Below are 20225 nucleotides of genomic sequence, written 5' to 3'. Positions count from 1 at the left end.
TCAATGTAAAAAACAAGGTTTCTAATGACCAGTATCACTCATACTTGTATATACACTATTAATCATTTAACATTATAGCATGTTACACGTCCAATATCAGGTCACAGGTGGGCTCTTGGTTATTAAAACAAGTCATTTTAAGATTTTAATGATGTTATCTTGATTTCAGTATCATTTAAAATATTTGGCCATTAACCTTTACTAGTCATACAAATTTTGTCCATCTCTACTGTGAAAAACAAACAAGCTTTTATTGCAAGACACACAACAAATGATACCAGAAAACAATAGGTAGCTCTTTGGTTATGGTGAAATGAACATGTTTTATAGAATATCTCAAAGTAAGACAAATATATTGATGAAAATGATATATGTACAAAAATAATGTCATGTGCATTTCTCATATGTTTTTCTGGTTGTGAATGGATTATGAATTGTTATAAAACAAGTTATATTGGGGTTTTTTTTTACATCAAATGATATTTTATTATTAAACTATACTTCTGAGAGAGCTGAAGAATACATATAAATCATGTTCAAATAATAATTCAATACCATGATTACCCTTTTGATGTGCTAATACTTTGGATAAACATATCTTAATATGCTATTTATTGAAGGGTAGCAATCTCCAAAAAAATGCTTTATTCTTACATTTGTATTTTGATAAATATATAATACATAAATTCACAATTGTTCAAATATGAATTCTGATATAATTTCTTAATGAAATCAAGTCTTGATAAGAATATTGGGGAACTTACTAAAGTCAATTAATTTGACCGAAGAATTACGTAGTTTTTCAGAGCTAGTCACAGATAGATTCTGTGATCTAATGAGATACACTAGTGTATCAAACTATTGAAAGTCTAAATCACTAACACTAAGTCTCAGGAATGGACGTGTATATCACTCATGCTATATGTACCGGTAACCGTAAAATAAATACACACACGCTCTAAACAGGGTTGTCTCCCTTCCTCTATTTCTTGTTTTCATCCACAATAGTTCTTAAATATTCTCTGAATTATTGAGAAACACTATAAGTACAACATTAAGAATTTTATAACAGGCAAAGAAGGGTGATTTATCGCTCACCTGGATATTTAATTGACTAAATCACTACCAATTCAACCTTTAACAGTAGGCAGCTTTATATCATCCACAGCAAATAGTTTTTAACATTGAACACTTTGATGCTAAGAACTTTAAAAGCACCCTATGCTCCTGGAGTCAGTCTTCTATGCAATAATCAGTCCCACCATTTGTTATCAAATATCAAATACCACTGACAACGGATGTCAACACATGACTTTTTATAAGCTCACCTCAGTTTTCAGGACTAGGTGAATATATCATACAAAACAAAAATAAAAATACTTTGTCTAGCTTTTCAGATATTAGCTAAAATATATTCATGTTTCTACTAATGATTCTTATATCATTCTGATGAGAAAAATGAAGTAAAGTCAAGGAAATGCAATAATTAATGACAAATAAATAAAGAAAACATTAAGACCTTACATCTGATATGTTCTGGTGAACCTGTGAATGTACTTTTAGTATATATTATCGAGGTGTAATGCTTTGTGATGTTTTTTTTCCTTTTTAAAGGTTCTCAGTGCTTTGGTGATCTGTGAGTCATATAATCCTCTGTCATTATGATTTTCACATCTTCATGATGATGACTCGCCCCTGTCTTGTGTCCACTCCCTCGTGGACCATGACGACCCCTCTCTCTTCCTAAGAGTAGATGGTGATGACTTCGTGTCCACTCCCTCTGACCATCAGCACTCTCTCTAGACCCTCGGTCAACACTTCCAAAAACTCCATATCTTATCACAGTGGTCAAGGAAAACACACAGAATACACTAGCCAAGAATAACAGATAAAGCTTAAAACATCAATCTTAAGCGTGAATAGAAACTTAATTTTTATCTTATTTGTCTAAAAAAAAACTAGATTATGTTAAAGTAAAGTATAACTCTAAAAGTCCAAATGATTTTTTTAATGTTCCAAAGATATTTGCCCAAAGTCATCCCTTAACTTAAAATTCTCCATAAGAAAACATTACAGAAATTAAGGATTTTTTTTTATAATCTCTGATTAATTCAGGTTTCTTCCTTAAGATTTGATACTTAATAGTGCCTGTCTTTGGAGAATTTTAAGTTAAGGAATACATTGTACCTTTAAATAGAAATGTTGATGAAAACTTGGTACAGATATAAGTAAAGTACAAAGTTCAAGTGAAACTGCAAAGATATAGACTTAACTGAGTATATAAGCAACAACAACAATACCTTTTACATGTAATAGGACAGCAAGGATATCAATACACATACAAAGAACTACCAATGTATAAAACAATATTTACAGTTTCACTACAGTTTCACTATGTAACCTTACCAAGCACAGTTTGCATTCATATAATCTATGAACTTCAAGCACCTATTATGACTTATTACCATTGTGACGTCACAATTGTCATGCCAGCGATCACAGAAAACAGTTGTTCAAATGGCTTTTCCATCCATAGCAATAACGCATGATTAATTCATTATAGATGCAAAATCGCTTGGGATTTCATCATAAACTTGTAACCAAATGTAAATATAAGCATTGAACGTCTTTCAGTTGGCATTCATAGCCAATATGAATGCCAACTGAACAGAGGCAAATTCCATGAATCTCACTAGCTTAATTAATGCGTAGTTAGCTACAATGCGATTTTCAACAAGTATCAAAGTACTGGAACCCCTGATGCCCCAAGTGATACCAGTAATGAGTATAAAGGATACAGTTAAGTTCCCCTGCTTCTGTCTTCGGTGGGGCTGGTAGATTTAAAATGACCAGCTGTGATTCATGGGATTTTTCTATGATGACTTCGTTGAGACGTACAGCTGTGTGCATTCTCCTCACATTTCTTTTGTCACTGTAGAATCAATTAAGAATCAGTCAACACATATACAAATTAATGTAATTATTTCACACATTTCATTTGCTGTTCTCTGACTGTAAAAAAAGACAATCTCACACATGTGCTAAAAAAGGTGTTGGAATATATACAAAGTTAATTTAAGTACAACCTTTCCAGGTAACCATGTCAGCACCTTACATTTTACAGGGTCTAGTTCTCATAGTTTGAATACTTTGTACATGTACAATACACATGGGCCTTTAGAAAACCTGGGTGTGGGCTTAAATTTTACAGTGAAATTTTGAAAAGTTTTCGTCTGAAGCAAAAGGGACCAGTTAATCTCTGGACATTGTTCGACTTTATAGACAAATTTCTGCAAATTAAACAGTTTAACTACAAGAAGGATGGGACAGTCACTATTATCTTTTGAAGTGTATAAACAAACTTAGTTCCAAGACTATCTCAGAGCATCTGAATACCAATGGTCACCTCAATGTTAAAATGTTCAAATGGGTTTTTTCAAGATAACGATTATATGGTGACAACCTTAGGTTTGTATACAGGCTGAACTCATACACCTCTGAAGGTTTATAATGAACTGTTCCGTCCTTTGAACTAGAAGAGCTCCAGTGTGTCTTCAGGGGTGAGTGAGCTAAAGAAACAAACCTTGGTTTGAAAGGACCATCTGAATCCAAATATTTTGGAATTTAAGTCTGAATTTGTATAATATGATCGAAAAAAACCAAATTATGGATCATGCTTATTTTTGAAAGCATGCTCGTATTGTAGGAATAAAATTCACTAAGAAAACTAAAAGGAAACAAACTGAAAAGTTGGTTTTATCAAATATTGAAGTAAAATCACTCTAATAACACAACAACATCTGATGCAGAATCTGGATTTCCTGTGTGAGATCAAATATAAAGAACAATACCATATATGGTAGTCGGTTATTTTGTGGGACATTAATTTGATCAGCGAAATATTGAGATATTGATGAAATATAGTATAGATGATACCTTTATAGTCAAACTGCAAAATAAAATAAAAGCTGCTATAATTTCAATTTTCTCATTTTTTGTCGAAATCTTGACTCGCAAAAATACCTGACTTTATTGTATTTATCATACATTAAAATTATTATTAAACATCATGATCTCGGTACAACAATTATCAGCCTCATCCCAGTGAATTAGAAAATGGAGATATATGTATATGGTAGAACAATATCCTATATCATTATACCTCACTTTTATTTAGAATGTTCTGATTGGATTAAACTTGATCACATGACATTGAATAAGTTAGATATCTCCCAAAATTGGGAGGCGAAGGAAATAACCCCAGGGAAATAACCTCTTTGAAGCTTCACATATGACCGTAAATGGTCGTCGTCTGCAACGTCAAACGACAATGGCAACGTTTTTTGCAGTCCGAATTTAACAACGTTATTTGATACCTTTTTAGATTGCTTGTTGATATTGAATATAACAAATTTATGGATTTATTTTAATTTTGTTCGGTATAATAAAATAATTATGTCCCTATGAGTCGGGATATATTCACCTTCGAGAAAATAACTCTTTCCAAGGAGACAATTCTAGATGTATCCCTCCACAGAGGGCCATAATTGTATCATATCTCAATGTCTTATTTACTCAATATTCAATATGGTAGTATCAATGGTCAAAACATGCTTCAAACGGCTACAGGAAATATATTATCTAGACTGCACAACATTTTTTTTTTTTTTTTTTTTTAGATAAAACCCCGGGATAGTTTTCATGTCAATATAGCAGAAAGTTTTTATGATCCATATGGCTCAACAGCATATACATTACATGTTTGTTTGGTGATTTAACATCCTGTGTACCTGGACCACTTGGTAGAACACGGCCAAGTATTACTGAACGTTGTTACTATTGACATAGATAAGAGGTAACAAATGTCACATTCTCACTTTCTTGAATCTGATTGATGTATATGGAAGTGTTAATGCCAAAATATGTTTTGTCCATTCTAATGGCTTTTTTTGTGTTTGTTTTTCTTTCTAGCTGAAATGTTTATTTTTAAATTTAATGATTTTTTTTTTCAATTACAGAGCATCTTTATCAAATGTGAGTTTATATCTACATCTCGGTATACGATATCCAGTAAAACTCGGCCAAGGTATAAAATCTGTGAACTGTGATGGAATTGGTGTATCGTGTTCTGTGACTGGTTTGCTCTTGTTGGTGCAATGCATTTAGCTTTGAAAGCTTGATATTTAACATTCAGTGTTGGATCATCATATTTTCTTCTGAAAATTAGGTCATTGATTTCATCAAGACATCTATCTTAGTCAGTGATATAGTATGATGGTGTTGTGTCAGCTAGTGCATTTAATACAACTTCACTTGAGAAGCACATTATAAAACATTTGCACGAATCAGCTAAACATATTAATAGAATTGTCAAAACGCTGTACAAAAATCTGCAATAAACTTTGAGTAAAATGACAAAAGCAGCTGCAAAAGTAATGTTCTGGGGGAAAGGAATGGTAAAAAACACTAGCTGTTGTATATACAAATGAAGTGAAATGTGAACAGGAAAAAATGATGAGACAGCTTACGGTTTGATTGCCTTAAGTTCCATTATAGGGTTAACATCCTTTATTGGGCTTGTTTTAGATGACCGCCCAAACAGAGTCTTACTGAGGAATAAATCAACAGGAAGAAAATCAGCGTTGATCTCTTACCACATGTATCTAATTGATTACTTACCTTCCAAGGCCAAGCTTAAGAAATGATTGGATTATGTTTTTGTTCAAGGGCAAGATTAAGAAATGATTGGATTATGTTTTTGTTCAAGGCCAAGATTAAGAAATGATTGGAATACATTTTTGTTCAAGGCCATACTTTAGAAATCACCGGGTTACATTTTTGTAACTTATGAAGGGACAGAATCTGCATGTATACAATCTGTTTTCAGCACTTTGACATCCTGAAGTCTTAGATTTTCCAAAGACAATGTATTGTAGAGCTCAATATTTCATTTTTCTTTGAGATGTTTTCTACAAAAGAACTCATGTCAGCTAAAACAAAACATGGTGTCTGCCATATTTCCAGCAGGATCTATAAAAATGGTCTGTTAGAAATGAAAGATGGATGAAACCGAACCGGACCAACATATCACTATATGCCCCAGCCATTTAATGACAGGGCTTAAAATACAAGGTCTGACAATACACTAGAAAATCACCATCCTTTACAGCATATTTCTCTTTTTATACAATTCAGTTATCTCTTAAAGTATATAACAATAATCCATGAATGTGTGGTACTTACGGCTTCATACTAAGAAGATCGTTGACAGGACTGGAAGGTGATGAGGCTTTCTTGTCCGAGGACAGGTTGGCGGGTGTGAACGTGTACTGGTTTTTCTCTAACTTCTCCTCATCTGTGGATGACTCAGCATTTAGCCCTCCTCCCTCCTCTGTGACTGTCTCCAGCTGTATCTTTACCTGTGCTGGTGTCCGATGTACATTGTCCAGCATATCCTGAGGCTACAAAGACAAGTTTTGTTAAAGTTTGCTCCTCACTAGTAAAACCTTTAATTACTTTATCTTTTTTAACTTAACAAGCATACACCTTGATAACAAGGTGATATAAAGCTATAGCAACATGAATTCATCCTGGGGTTCCTGATATACCACATATAAGACCACATGTTGTAAATCCAAACTCAAATACAATTGTATGAACCTTCCTTTTTGTAGACTTAAGCATCTCTCTACTCTAGTTAAGTGGACCATAAATAATCCAACCATTGTGTCTCAAGCCCAAACTATCTGGATTGTGAATTTCAAGGACTGCTGGATTTCATTAATAATCAAATCCAGTTCTGTTATTTCCATCCAGATTGTTGGTTTTCCTGACTATCAGCATCAAGATTATCATAGGTTCACTGTACTTATACAAGTTTATATTCCCCTTCTCCTTTCATCTCCTTTAACATCTCTCTCCTCTAATACTTACACTAAGTTTGGCCCCCACTGCTCCTCCTCTCATCTCCTTTAACATCTCTCTCCTCTAATACTTCACTAAGTTTGGCCCCCACTGCTCCTCCTCTCATCTCCTTTAACATCTCTCTCCTCTAATACTTCACTAAGTTTGGCCCCCACTGCTCCTCCTCTCATCTCCTTTAACATCTCTCTCCTCTAATACTTACACTAAGTTTGGCCCCCACTCCTCCTCCTCTCATCGCCTTTAACATCTCTCTCCTCTAATACTTCACTAAGTTTGGATCCCACTCCTCCTCTCATCTACTTTAACATCTCTTTCCTCTAATACTTACACTAAGTTTGGCCCCCACTCCTCCTCTCATTGCCTTTAACATCTCCCTCCTCTAATACTTACACTAAGTTTGGCCCCCACTCCTCCTCCTCTCATCTACTTTAACATCTCTGTCCTCTAATACTTCACTAAGTTTGGCCCCCACTCCTCCTCCTCTCATCTGCTTTAACATCTCTGTCCTCTAATACTTACACTAAGTTTGGCCCCCACTCCTCCTCTCATTGCCTTTAACATCTCCCTCCTCTAATACTTACACTAAGTTTGGCCCCCACTCCTCCTCCTCTCATTGCCTTTAACATCTCTGTCCTCTAATACTTACACTAAGTTTGGCCCTCACTGCTCCTCCTCTCATTTCCTTTAACATCTCTGTCCTCTAATACTTACACTAAGTTTGGCCCCCCACTCCTCCTCCTCTCATTGCCTTTAACATCTCTGTCCTCTAATACTTACAATAAGTTTGGCCCCCACTGCTCCTCCTCTCATCTCCTTTGACATCTCTCTCCTCTAATACTTACACTAAGTTTGGCCCCCACTCCTCCTCCTCTCATCGCCTTTAACATCTCTCTCCTCTAATACTTCACTAAGTTTGGATCCCACTCCTCCTCTCATCTACTTTAACATCTCTGTCCTCTAATACTTACACTAAGTTTGGCCCCCACTCCTCCTCTCATTGCCTTTAACATCTCCCTCCTCTAATACTTACACTAAGTTTGGCCCCCACTGCTCCTCCTCTCATCTCCTTTAACATCTCTGTCCTCTAATACTTACACTAAGTTTGGCCCTCACTGCTCCTCCTCTCATCGCCTTTAACATCTCTGTCCTCTAATACTTACAATAAGTTTGGCCCTCACTGCTCCTCCTCTCATCTCCTTTAACATCTCTGTCCTCTAATACTTACACTAAGTTTGGTCCCCACTCCTCCTCCCCTCATTGTCTTTAACATCTCTGTCCTCTAATACTTACACTAAGTTTTACCCCCACTCCTCCTCTCATTGCCTTTAACATCTCTGTCCTCTGTTCCATCATAAGGGTTCTTTCATATGTGTAAGCTGATATATCATTGTTAGCCTATAAAAATAGAATCAAGTCTTTCAATGCACCATTTGATCATTTTTTTTTTAAATATTTGTTTAAAATGAAAGAGAAATTCTTATTGGATCATTTATATCTTGATTTTTATAGAAATTACTTCATTGGTTAATCTAAGATTTATCTAATGATTGAGAACTTTTAATCTGTGAATCTAGCATCTTGATCATTGTAGAAGACTATTGATTGGTGAACCTGATGTTCTAATTATGATTGGAGAGTGCATACCATTTCCACGACCTCCACTTCTGCGTCAATTCTCAGGTGATACATAAACATCTCTAAGTCTTTTTTCATTTGTATGGTGTTATCCTCCAGTTCTGGTTTCTGCTAAGGAAGTCTAACTCCTTCTGTAATGGCTGGTGTCATTAAATATCAACATATATTGTACTGTATTTATGTATCTGTTGATGAAATGAGATATCATAGCTATTAAATTTTCCTTTCATTGAGCAAGTAATCACTTTTTTTGATATCATGTTACAACAATTTTGATATAATCAAATTACATTAATTTCAAATAATAATAAAAATACAATAGAGTTGTAACAAAGTCTGCATTTTTATAGTTTTCGCACATTAAGGATACGAGCTACGGTGAAAATCCTCAGACGACAGTTCTTCCAAACTTTGTGTTGTTTTAACAGGAACGGCAGTAACATCAGCATTCCTCCATCATGTGAACTTGTTAAGGAAACTTACGTATTTATCAAACAATAAATAAACATGGAGAACCTTGTGCTAATTCCCTTTGATCTAGCAACTGATATGTAGACCTTGTGCTGATTCCCCTTTGGCCTAGTGATTGATATCTAGGCCTTGTGTTAATTCCCCTTTGGCCTAGTGATTGATATCTAGACCTTGTGTTAATTCCCCTTTGGCCTAGTGATTGATATGAAGACCTTGTGCTAATTCCCCTTTGGCTATGATTGATATTAGACCTTGTGTAATTCCCCTTTGGCCTAGTGATTGATATGTAGACCTTGTGCTATTCCCCTTTGGCCTAGTGATTGATATCTAGACCTTGTGCTATTCCCCTTTGGCCTAGTGATTGATATCTGACCTTGTGTTAATTCCCCTTTGGCCTAGTGATTGATATGTAGACCTTGTGTTAATTCCCCTTTGGCCTAGTGATTGATATGTAGACCTTGTGCTAATTCCCCTTTGGCCTAGTGATTGATATCTAGACCTTGTGTTAATTCCCCTTTGGCCTAGTGATTGATATGTAGTAGACCTTGTGCTAATTCCCTTTTGGCCTAGTGATTGATATGTAGACCTTGTGCTAATTCCCCTTTGGCCTAGTGATTGATATGTAGACCTTGTGCTAATTCCCCTTTGGCCTAGTGATTGATATGTAGACCTTGTGTTAATTCCCTTTGGCCTAGTATTGATATGTAGACCTTGTGCTAATTCCCTTTGGCCTAGTGATTGATATGTAGACCTTGTGTTAATTCCCTTTGGCCTAGTGATTGATATTAGACTTGTGCTATTCCCTTTGGCCTAGTGATTGATATTAGACCTTGTGTTAATTCCCCTTTGGCCTAGTGATTGATATCTAGACCTTGTGTTAATTCCCCTTTGGCCTAGTGATTGATATCTAGACCTTGTGTTAATTCCCCTTTGGCCTAGTGATTGATATCTAGACTGACCTTGTGTTAATTCCCCTTTGGCCTAGTGATTGATGATTCTAGACCTTGTGTTAATTCCCCTTTGGCCTAGTGATTGATATCTAGGCCTTGTGTTAATTCCCCTTTGGCCTAGTGATTGATATCTAGGCCTTGTGTTAATTCCCCTTTGGCCTAGTGATTGATATCTAGACCTTGTGTTAATTCCCCTTTGGCCTAGTGATTGATATCTAGACCTTGTGCTAATTCCCTTTGGCCTAGTGATTGATATCTAGGCCTTGTGTTAATTCCCCTTTGGCCTAGTGATTGATATCTAGCCTTGTGTTAATTCCCCTTTGGCCTAGTGATTGATATCTAGACCTTGTGTTAATTCCCCTTTGGCCTAGTGATTGATATCTAGACCTTGTGTTAATTCCCCTTTGGCCTAGTGATTGATATCTAGACCTTGTGTTAATTCCCCTTTGGCCTAGTGATTGATATCTAGGCCTTGTGTTAATTCCCCTTTGGCCTAGTGATTGATATCTAGACCTTGTGTTAATTCCCCTTTGGCCTAGTGATTGATATCTAGACCTTGTGCTAATTCCCCTTTGGCCTAGTGATTGATATCTAGGCCTTGTGTTAATTCCCCTTTGGCCTAGTGATTGATATCTAGACCTTGTGTTAATTCCCCTTTGGCCTAGTGATTGATATCTAGACCTTGTGTTAATTCCCCTTTGGCCTAGTGATTGATATCTAGACCTTGTGCTAATTCCCCTTTGGCCTAGTGATTGATATCTAGGCCTTGTGTTAATTCCCCTTTGGCCTAGTGATTGATATCTAGACTTGTGTTAATTCCCCTTTGGCCTAGTGATTGATATCTAGCCTTGTGTAATTCCCTTTGGCCTAGTGATTGATATCTAGAATTCCCCTTTGGCCTAGTGATTGATATCTAGACCTTGTGTTAATTCCCCTTTGGCCTAGTGATTGATATCTAGACCTTGTGTTAATTCCCCTTTGGCCTAGTGATTGATATCTAGACCTTGTGTTAATTCCCCTTTGGCCTATGTGTTGTAGTATGATGATTCTAGGCTTGTGTTAATTCCCCTTTGGCCTAGTGATTGATATCTAGACCTTGTGTAAATTCCCTTTGGCCTAGTGATTGATATCTAGGCCTTGTGTTAATTCCCCTTTGGCCTAGTGATTGATATCTAGACCTTGTGCTAATTCCCCTTTGGCCTAGTGATTGATATCTAGACCTTGTGCTAATTCCCCTTTGGCCTAGTGATTGATTCTAGACCTTGTGTTAATTCCCCTTGGCCTAGTGATTGATATCTAGACCTTGTGCTAATTCCCCTTTGGCCTAGTGATTGATATCTAGAGGTATCCCTTGTGGTGTGTTGTTAATTCCCCTTTGGCCTAGTGATTGATATCTAGACCTTGTGTTAATTCCCCTTTGGCCTAGTGATTGATATCTAGACCTTGTGTTAATTCCCCTTTGGCCTAGTGATTGATATCTAGACCTTGTGCTAATTCCCCTTTTACTAGCTGGATACAATACATGGTGTCTTACTTGCTTGATACAATACCCAGAGTTTTATTTTAAGAAATAACTGTTATTTTTGTTGTTCACTGGGGTATGAACAGTTATTATTTGGACAGTAATTGAAATATCTGTCATCAAATTCTGTTCATACCCCAGTGTACAACAAAAAATAACAATTATTTCTTATATTTAAATTTGACAGGTTTATCATAACAATACTTTTAATCACAATGAGATATTTATTAATTATTTGACACTATACACAAGGTTGGGACAGCTCTGGAACTGACTGAATAATGCAAGAGCCAATCTAGATTTCGTGGGAAATTGTTTTAACTTCTGAAGCGCAAAAAAATAGGAGTTTTACGATGACGTTGTGTTCATATCAGGTGTCTATGAGATATTTCACACATTTACATGTTCAATTATATATTCATTAGATTTGGATCTTTGAAAATAAGTTAATTTTCAATGGGTTCAAATTAAGATGTAAAAGGCGTGTATTTGCCGAATCAATGCCTTGATCCCATTCACTGTCAACGTATTTGTACACATCAAAGTGACATTTGTACAAAAATGAATGTTGAATTTGTTGGTAACGTTATATAGCAAACATACAACAGAAATATAAATATAGCTAGGTGAAAGACGTTGTTGTACTAGTTATAATAACTGAGTATAAAGGATATGGACTATCCACCATACATCTATGGTGCCCTTTAGTTTGCCTGAAGTCTGAGGGAAGTTGTTGATGCCTTTCACAGCCAGTAGCGCCATCTGTCCAGCATTGATATTCTTTACCGATTCTGAAAGAGAAATATGAAATCAGTGACATCAATACTGTTATTAATTATTGTTTGATTCCATATTAAAAACTCTTGAAAATGTCAAGGTCTGAGAGTTTTAGTGAGCATTCCTAGAATTATCTTTGACTCTCAACTAATCAGATCAAACAAGATGTTTTCTCATCTGAACTGCATGATAATTGTGGTACAAGTCTTAGAGTCACTAGGCCCTTTCGTACCCATTTACAATTTGGTCAAAGGTAAGTATCCCTGTTAAGCCTATACAATAGGTCTGATCATTGTAAAACTTGTGTTACCTAGAAATACTCTGTAACTCTTTGCGTTATGGTCATGTCTCCATCCGTACGGCCACCCAATCATGACAGTGTTGTGTCTCAGACCACCCAGACCAGCATTCTGTATCCTACGGGGAAAATCAAAATTTTATCACATGTAACATACAGGGAAATAGCATGACATATTTAATTTATGTCACATTTGTAAAGTAAGACCAGACATAAGTTTATCTTTACCATAAAGTATGCCTCCTAGTTGACAATTTAAAAGTAATTAATACATTGTAAATCATCTTGAAAAATATAAGCAATTACATTTAAGGCTAAAATGATCTAATCACAGTTTACACTGCACACTTTCTTCTGTTATTTCCAGTATCATAGAAGCCAGTAATCTAAAGCTGAATTGATGCAACAGTTGCTCTAAATTATACATTCCAGACTTTTATAAATAAATGTTAACTAGAACTGTCGCCAGAGTGGTTGACTAATACCCCCTTCCCCCCTGAACAAATTTAGTAATAACTCCATAAATAGGAAACATTGCAGAAGCCTATATAGTTTACTGAACTCCCCTTTATGTCAGGGTTCTGTGTACCAAATGTTATCACAATCTGTCAGGTAGATAAGACAGACGGACAGAAAGACAGACAGACAAATTGTCCAATATAAACCCCCCCCCCTTAACTTCGCTGATAGGAATTAGGTTTTGTAATGAAGCCTTGCTAAAAAGAATCACTTTGATTAACACACCCTGGACCTAATAGTATGTGAGGAATGTTATTAAGATTGTGGATGGTACTTACATATGGCAGAGTCCCTCTGTAACGTTGGCTGATATTACGAGATCAGCAAATCCCTTCACACCCGTCGACTCTACTAGTTTAGTCAGGGTCTGAAACAGAGGCCAGCATTATAACTACTGGTATATGATAATACCAGATAAACAAACATGTAGGTTCATAACCATTCAAAACAAGCAATCACAAGTGATGTATCAAAATTCGACATTTTAAACAGACCTAATGCCAAGAAATCAAATTATATCAGGCCAAGTTTGAGTCTGATGTGGTATGTTGAGTGCACTTGTGAATGAAATTGTATAGCTTTTGTTATTTTCTTTACAATATGACGAGATTGCAGCTAAGCAGGAGCAGAAACTACTAATGTTATATACGTTGGTACAGTTTTACTCTTTCGTTTATGACAAAAAACAAGTGACAAGCCTCTATACTACATTAAGAGGGAAACAAAAACTTAGATTTAGATTGAATTATCTCCCCTTCATCAACCAACACCTTACCTGTTTAGCCGCCTGGGCATCAGCGTACCTTTCCTTGAAGTCCCCTTCCACTACACTATTGACCAGGGTCAAACCTTTACCTGTAATACAATGTAAAGTTTGATAAAAAAGACGATCTACATTAGCGGCTATGTAATATGAAATTCATTAACCGAGTACAGTGATTGGATATGGTATGTACTTTTAGGCTAGTGGCATATTAAATTGTAGCCATGTGTAAAAGATTTATGGAAACATAGACAAAACCTTTAGCTTTGTTTCTATAAAGAGAGATGAAATCAGCTTCAGCTTTAATGTTTTTATCTACCGAGACAATCGTTCGATGTCATATTTTGATTAAGACATAACTATTACCGTGATATCATGTGTTTTACGTTATTTTTGACTAGGTAGAATGGGCCAGGTTATATCCTTTAGTTTTCCTCAGCTTAAAAACCACCTTGGAAGGACAATCTAAAATTAAGGTATATTTCAGAAACAAGAGATCCCAGAGGGATCTTGGCGCCCACCAAAGAATGATCTATGTCTGACAATGGAAAGAGGGATCTTTTCCCTGCTTTTCAAACTTGTTCAAACACACTACATATAAAATTTGAAACAGATCGCTATAGTACTTTCTAAGACATAGTGGTAACAAACTTCAACAATGAAATCTAAGATGGCGGCCGGTTTGCCATCTTGTTTACCAATCAGTGCCGAAAGGCATTATGGATCAGTCCTTAAATGTACTATGCACAACTAGGGTACAAGGGGAAACTATGCATGGAATTTGAGAAAGATCCCTTCAGTACTTTTTGAGAAATATTGATAACAAACTTTAACTATCAAAATCAAAGATGGCCGTCAGTCGGTCATCTTGTTTCAGATCGGTCCCAAAATGCAATATGCACAATTAGGGTCCTAGGGGAACCTGTATATGAAATTTGAGAAAGATCCCTTAAGCACTTTTTGAGAAATAGTGGTAATAAACTTTAACCATTAAAATCCAAGAAGGCCGCCTTTCGACCATCTTGTTGACCAGTCGGTCCCAAAATGCAATATGCACAACTAAGGTCCTAGGGGAACCGACATATGAAATTTGAGAAAGATCCCTTCAGTACTTTTTGAGAAATAGCAGTAACAAACTTTAACTATCAAAATCCAAGATGACCGCCTGTCCGCCATCTTGTTCACCGATCGGTACCAAAATGCAATATGCACAATTAGGGTCCTAGGGGAACCTGTATATGAAATTTGAGAAAGATCCCTTTAGCACTTTTTGAGAAATAGTGGTAACAAACTTTAACCATTAAAATCCAAGATGGCTGCCTGTCGGCCATCTATTTGACCAGTCGGTCCCAAAATGCAATATGCACAATTAGGGTCCTAGGGGAACCTGTATATGAAATTTGAGAAAGATCCCTTAAGCACTTTTTGAGAAATAGTGGTAACAAACTTTAACCATTAAAATCCAAGATGGCCGCCTTTCGACCATCTTGTTGACCAGTCGGTCCCAAAATGCAATATGCACAACTAAGGTCCTAGGGGAACCGACATATGAAATTTGAGAAAGATCCCTTCAGTACTTTTTGAGAAATAGCAGTAACAAACTTTAACTATCAAAATCCAAGATGACCGCCTGTCGGCCATCTTGTTCACCGATCGGTACCAAAATGCAATATGCACAATTAGGGTCCTAGGGGAACCTGTATATGAAATTTGAGAAAGATCCCTTTAGCACTTTTTGAGAAATAGTGGTAACAAACTTTAACCATTAAAATCCAAGATGGCTGCCTGTCGGCCATCTATTTGACCAGTCGGTCTCAAAATGCAATATGCACAACAAGGGTCCTAGGGGAACCGACATATGAGATTTGAGAAAGATCCCTTCTGTACTTTTTGAGAAATAGCAGTAACAAACTTTAACTATCAAAATCCAAGATGACCGCCTATCGGCTATCTTGTTCAACGATCGGTACCAAAATGCAACATGCACAACTAGGGCCCTAGGGGAACCTATATATGAAATTTGAGAAAGATCCCTTCAGTACTTTTTGAGAAATAGCAGTAACAAACTTTAACTATCAAATTACAAGATGGCCGCCTGTCGGCCATCTTGTTCAACGATCGGTCCCAAAATGCAACATGCACAACTAGGGCCCTAGGGGAACCTATATATGAAATTTGAGAAAGATCCCTTCAATACTTTTTGAGAAATAGCGGTAACAAACTTTAACTATCAAAATCCAAGATGGCCGCCTCTCCGCCATCTTGTTCATCGATCGGTCCCAAAATGTAATATGCACAACTAGGGTCCTAGGGGAACCTGTATATGAAATTTGAGAAAGATCCCTTCAGCACTTTTTGAGAAATAGCGGTAACAAACTTTAACTATCAAAATCAAAGATGGCCGCCTGTCGGCCATCTTGTTGACCGATCGGTCCCAAAATGCAATATGCACAACGAGGGTCCTAAGGGAACCGACATATGAAATTTGAGAAAGATCCCTTCAGTACTTTCTGAGAAATAGCGGTAACAAGAATTGTTAACGGACGGACGGACGGAAGGACGGACGGAAGACGGACCACGGACGAAAGGCGATTTGAATAGCCCACCATCTGATGATGGTGGGCTAAAAACCAACAATTCTGTGCTTCATTACATTATTCAAGTTTTTGTGGAACAGTTTGCATTTTTTTGACACGATTGGTCCTATTTTTTTTTATACCTGCTTTGAGCTGACTAGCAAAGTTGATCATGTTTGGATACTTGGGTTGAAGGTTTTCATCCAGTTTCATCAAAACTAAAATCTGAGGTCTGAAAAAAAATGAAATGCATACATGTCATCATGTTTGTTTTTAGTTAGAGATTGAGATCTTAAGGTGAGCCATCCTAACTCTTCTAATATTTTGCATCTGTTATAAAATCAATACGCTCATTGATTTGTTAAAGCATGACTCCATTCCTAATCTTGTGCCAATATCGGCTGAAAAATGGAACATGTCTGATCAAAGTAAATATCAAAAATTCTGTGGCAGTAGAAAGGTCTCATGTTACCACTTTTAAACAGAAAATTTCTTTTTCATTTATCCTGAATAATTTTGGCGGTGATTGTCAACATTCTACATTCATAAATCATGCTCATCAGTCTTGGATTCCTCAGGCATTTAAACCATTGATGTAAAATTCTAAAACTCATTTCCTTCATGTTGTTCACAAATCTCCATTTTACCATATTGTATAAATAGCCAGAATTCAAACTATCACTTGGTAGAATATCATAATTTATTTTAAAAGAAATGGTCTTGTGTTTAAACACATTAAATCTGATGCTAACGGTGCCCTTGTTAGCTGAGACTCGGACGACCTACCTCCAGTTCTTGGTATGGGGTGGCCCCTGTTGTAGCCTCAGAAGAGAATATCTGGCTGCAGACATAGCCAGACCACGGATACCATCTCCCCACTCCTTTTCAGCTCTGTCAACACAAAATATTTGAACAATATCTCAACTCTTACAGGCAAGAAGGAAGGAGAAATCAAGACAGTGGACTGATCATTTGTCTCATTTTATATATCAAAGGCCTAACCTTTTATATTTATCACATACAGTATAAACTGTCTAAATCAGCCCTTGTCTAGACAGGATTCCTGTGTATTCTGGCTTAATTGTAATGATTTCCTTCTAAATTTAGAGTAATTAAAACATGTATAATCTACAAACTGGCTAAACCAGCCAAACATGCCAATTCCTGTGACATCTGGTTTAGACAAAATACACTGTATCTTTATGAAAACTGAACAAATCAACTAAATATGTATGCATACTTTGGCTGTTGGGAGAAACTTTTGGTATTTAAATTTGAAGATTTAATTTTTGTATTGAAAGTATTAAAAGATAGAGGACCTACCCTTTGTATTCAATGTATTTATAGATGAATGCAGCCAGGGCAATGGCAGCCAGAGCGTAGTACCAACTGGATATAAACATCAGGGTGATACACAGGGCCATACCAATCAGAGACAGAACCCTGGAAAATATAAATATAGGTCAAGGTCATACCAGATAAATATAGGTCAAGGTCATACAAATCAAAGACAGAACCCTGGAATATATGATTATAGGTCAAGGTCATAACAGAGATAGAACCCTGGAATATATAATAAAGGTCAAGGTCATACCAATCAGAGACAGAACCCTGGAATATATAAATATAGGTCAAGGTCATACCAATCAGAGACAGAACCCTAGAATATATAAATATAGGTCAAGGTCTTACCAATCAGAGACAGAACCCTGGAATGAGTGAAATTGTTATACAGATTAAAGGTCAAGATTATAGAAATCAGTAGCAAAACAATGAACAACATAGCAAAACACAATAATATGCAATGGTCAAAATCAAGATCAATGATATTCTATTCAGGCATATCTTAAGATAACGAGATATGATTATTACAATCATAATGAGGTTAAGTTCATACATACAAAAAAGAAGTCATTGTTATACTTACCAGTGATAAAACCTAAAGCGAGGTCTCCAGCTCGGCGTCCTTAGCAGGGTCTGTAGAGCACAGGCCATATTCACAAAGCCATAACACATCAAGAAAAACCTTAAAGAAACAAAATTAGCAATTAGAGAAGAAGACATCATCACAAGTTTATGAAAACTTTTGAAGATATTAATAAAGTTTGGTTTTTAATAAATAATAGTGACTCAATATTTTTGAAAGCAAGAAATGACAAACATCTTAATGATTTTTATAATATCAACCAATGATAGTCAAACTTACATTGTTATAATTGGAGCAACATCGTCCAGACTAGCAATCAGGATTCCTATCTCTGATATGAGCACTGTCATGATGAGAGCTCGGAAGGGCTCACCTCTCTTTGTGGTTACACTGAACACCTTGAGGAAAGGGATTACTCCATCACTGCTGATGGCTTGTAGAAGTCGTGGAGCCCCTGTGTCATATAAACAAAATTATTAACTCTGAAGCCCCTGTATCATATAAATTTTATTAGTTGTGAAGCCCCTGTGTCATATAAACTTTATTAGTTGTGGAACCCCTGTGTCAATATAACTTTATTAGTTATGGAGCCCCTGTGTCATGTAAACAAAATCATTAGTCATAGAGCCCCTGTGTCCTTTAAACTTTCTCAAGTTAACATATAGCCCCTATGTTATGTAAACAAGATCATTAGTTATGAAGTCTGTGTCAAATAAACTATTTTTAGTTGTGAAGTCCCTGAGTAAGGTGAACATGTTTATAAGTGCAAGCATGTAAAAAAAAACAGCATATCAAGACGGAACAGAATGGAAACACAATCATATTCCTTTCCTAACAAACATGAATGGCTCCTAATGTATCTATAAACAGCTAAAATCTACAGTACTAAAGGAGACAAGTATACATCAATAATGTTTTCTTTTCTTCCAATTACGTTTAAAAGTATCTCACTAAAATAAAATCATGTAGGCATTCCATTGTTGCAAGGCCTATTGGGGGTGACTGCTCTCAGGATCAAACTATTCTAATATGGTTTAAAATAATAATCAATACGTAAAGTCTACATATAGATAGTCTATCCAGCACTATTGTCTACTAACCCCAGAGTGTAGCCAGTCTGTCTATTCATCTGTGAGTTTTTGACAGTATAATCATATACATGTATATATCTATAAAACAGTAAACAACAAAAGACAAGTTGAGACTTGGTATCCCTTCATTACTTTACTCAACACCACACAGAAGCACATTGTCATCACAGACCAGTTCATCTCTCAGCTTCAAATAATAACAAACAGCAGCATCAAACCATGTATATGTAGGATATATAACTTCAATTGATACTGCTACTTCCCCTCTGGTTTTGTGTCATTTAGCTTTACACTTCTCTCCCCTGAAATTGTTGTGCTTGAATCTGAAGTGAGTGTTTGGCAGACATTCATATGATGTCCTGTGATAAAAAGCTGTCCACATTGTTGTGCTATCTCACTGAAGCATACAGCTACAGCCACCCACCAACACACCTAACTGTTACTATCCATCTGACCATTCCTCTAATAATCACAAACTAATGGATCACCTGCGGAGAATCTCAACACAAGGGGTAAGATTTTTAAGTTGTCAAACACAAGGCTTTTGTTTGACAACTTAAGAATCTTATCCCGAGACCTCCGGTCTCTCCCCAAAGAGGGTGAATATTTCTTGTTAGCGTGTGAGCTGCCTTAAAACCCCCCTGTGTTAAATAGAGTTATCTTTTCCCTATCAACCACAGGACATCCCTGTGAAGTATGGGAGAAAACCCAGTCCTCCTATTGTCTGGGTGATACTTACTACTACCAGAGGCTAACTCAATTTGTCTTCTTC

General features: G+C 36.3%; 1 protein-coding gene across 4 annotated transcripts in view; it reads right to left on the bottom strand.

Moving 5' to 3' along the window:
* Positions 1-460: 460 nt before the first annotated feature.
* The window catches only part of LOC138315130 (solute carrier family 12 member 4-like), a 68535-nt gene continuing 48770 nt past the window's right edge, over positions 461-20225 (bottom strand). For 3 of the 4 annotated variants that reach the window (XM_069255902.1, XM_069255903.1, XM_069255900.1), the window contains 16 exons: positions 18642-18816; positions 18363-18461; positions 17759-17878; positions 17222-17326; positions 16579-16667; positions 13872-13951; positions 13375-13463; positions 12590-12696; positions 12178-12293; positions 8930-9020; positions 8569-8660; positions 8215-8319; positions 6244-6461; positions 5529-5609; positions 2799-2932; positions 461-1835 (listed from right to left, as the gene is read on the bottom strand). In XM_069255902.1, coding sequence (XP_069112003.1) covers positions 1744-1835; positions 2799-2932; positions 5529-5609; positions 6244-6461; positions 8215-8319; positions 8569-8660; positions 8930-9020; positions 12178-12293; positions 12590-12696; positions 13375-13463; positions 13872-13951; positions 16579-16667; positions 17222-17326; positions 17759-17878; positions 18363-18461; positions 18642-18816 — 1793 coding nt within the window. In that variant the 3' untranslated portion in view covers positions 461-1743. The remainder of the gene's footprint in view (positions 1836-2798; positions 2933-5528; positions 5610-6243; positions 6462-8214; positions 8320-8568; positions 8661-8929; positions 9021-12177; positions 12294-12589; positions 12697-13374; positions 13464-13871; positions 13952-16578; positions 16668-17221; positions 17327-17758; positions 17879-18362; positions 18462-18641; positions 18817-20225) is intronic. The other variant, XM_069255901.1, reaches the window with a different exon arrangement.

Source organism: Argopecten irradians, chromosome 2, assembly GCF_041381155.1.
Source record: "Argopecten irradians isolate NY chromosome 2, Ai_NY, whole genome shotgun sequence".
NCBI classification, from domain to species: Eukaryota; Metazoa; Mollusca; class Bivalvia; order Pectinida; family Pectinidae; genus Argopecten; species Argopecten irradians.
The sequence above is the reverse complement of the archived record's forward strand: the minus strand, read 5'-3'. Positions and strand labels throughout refer to the sequence as shown.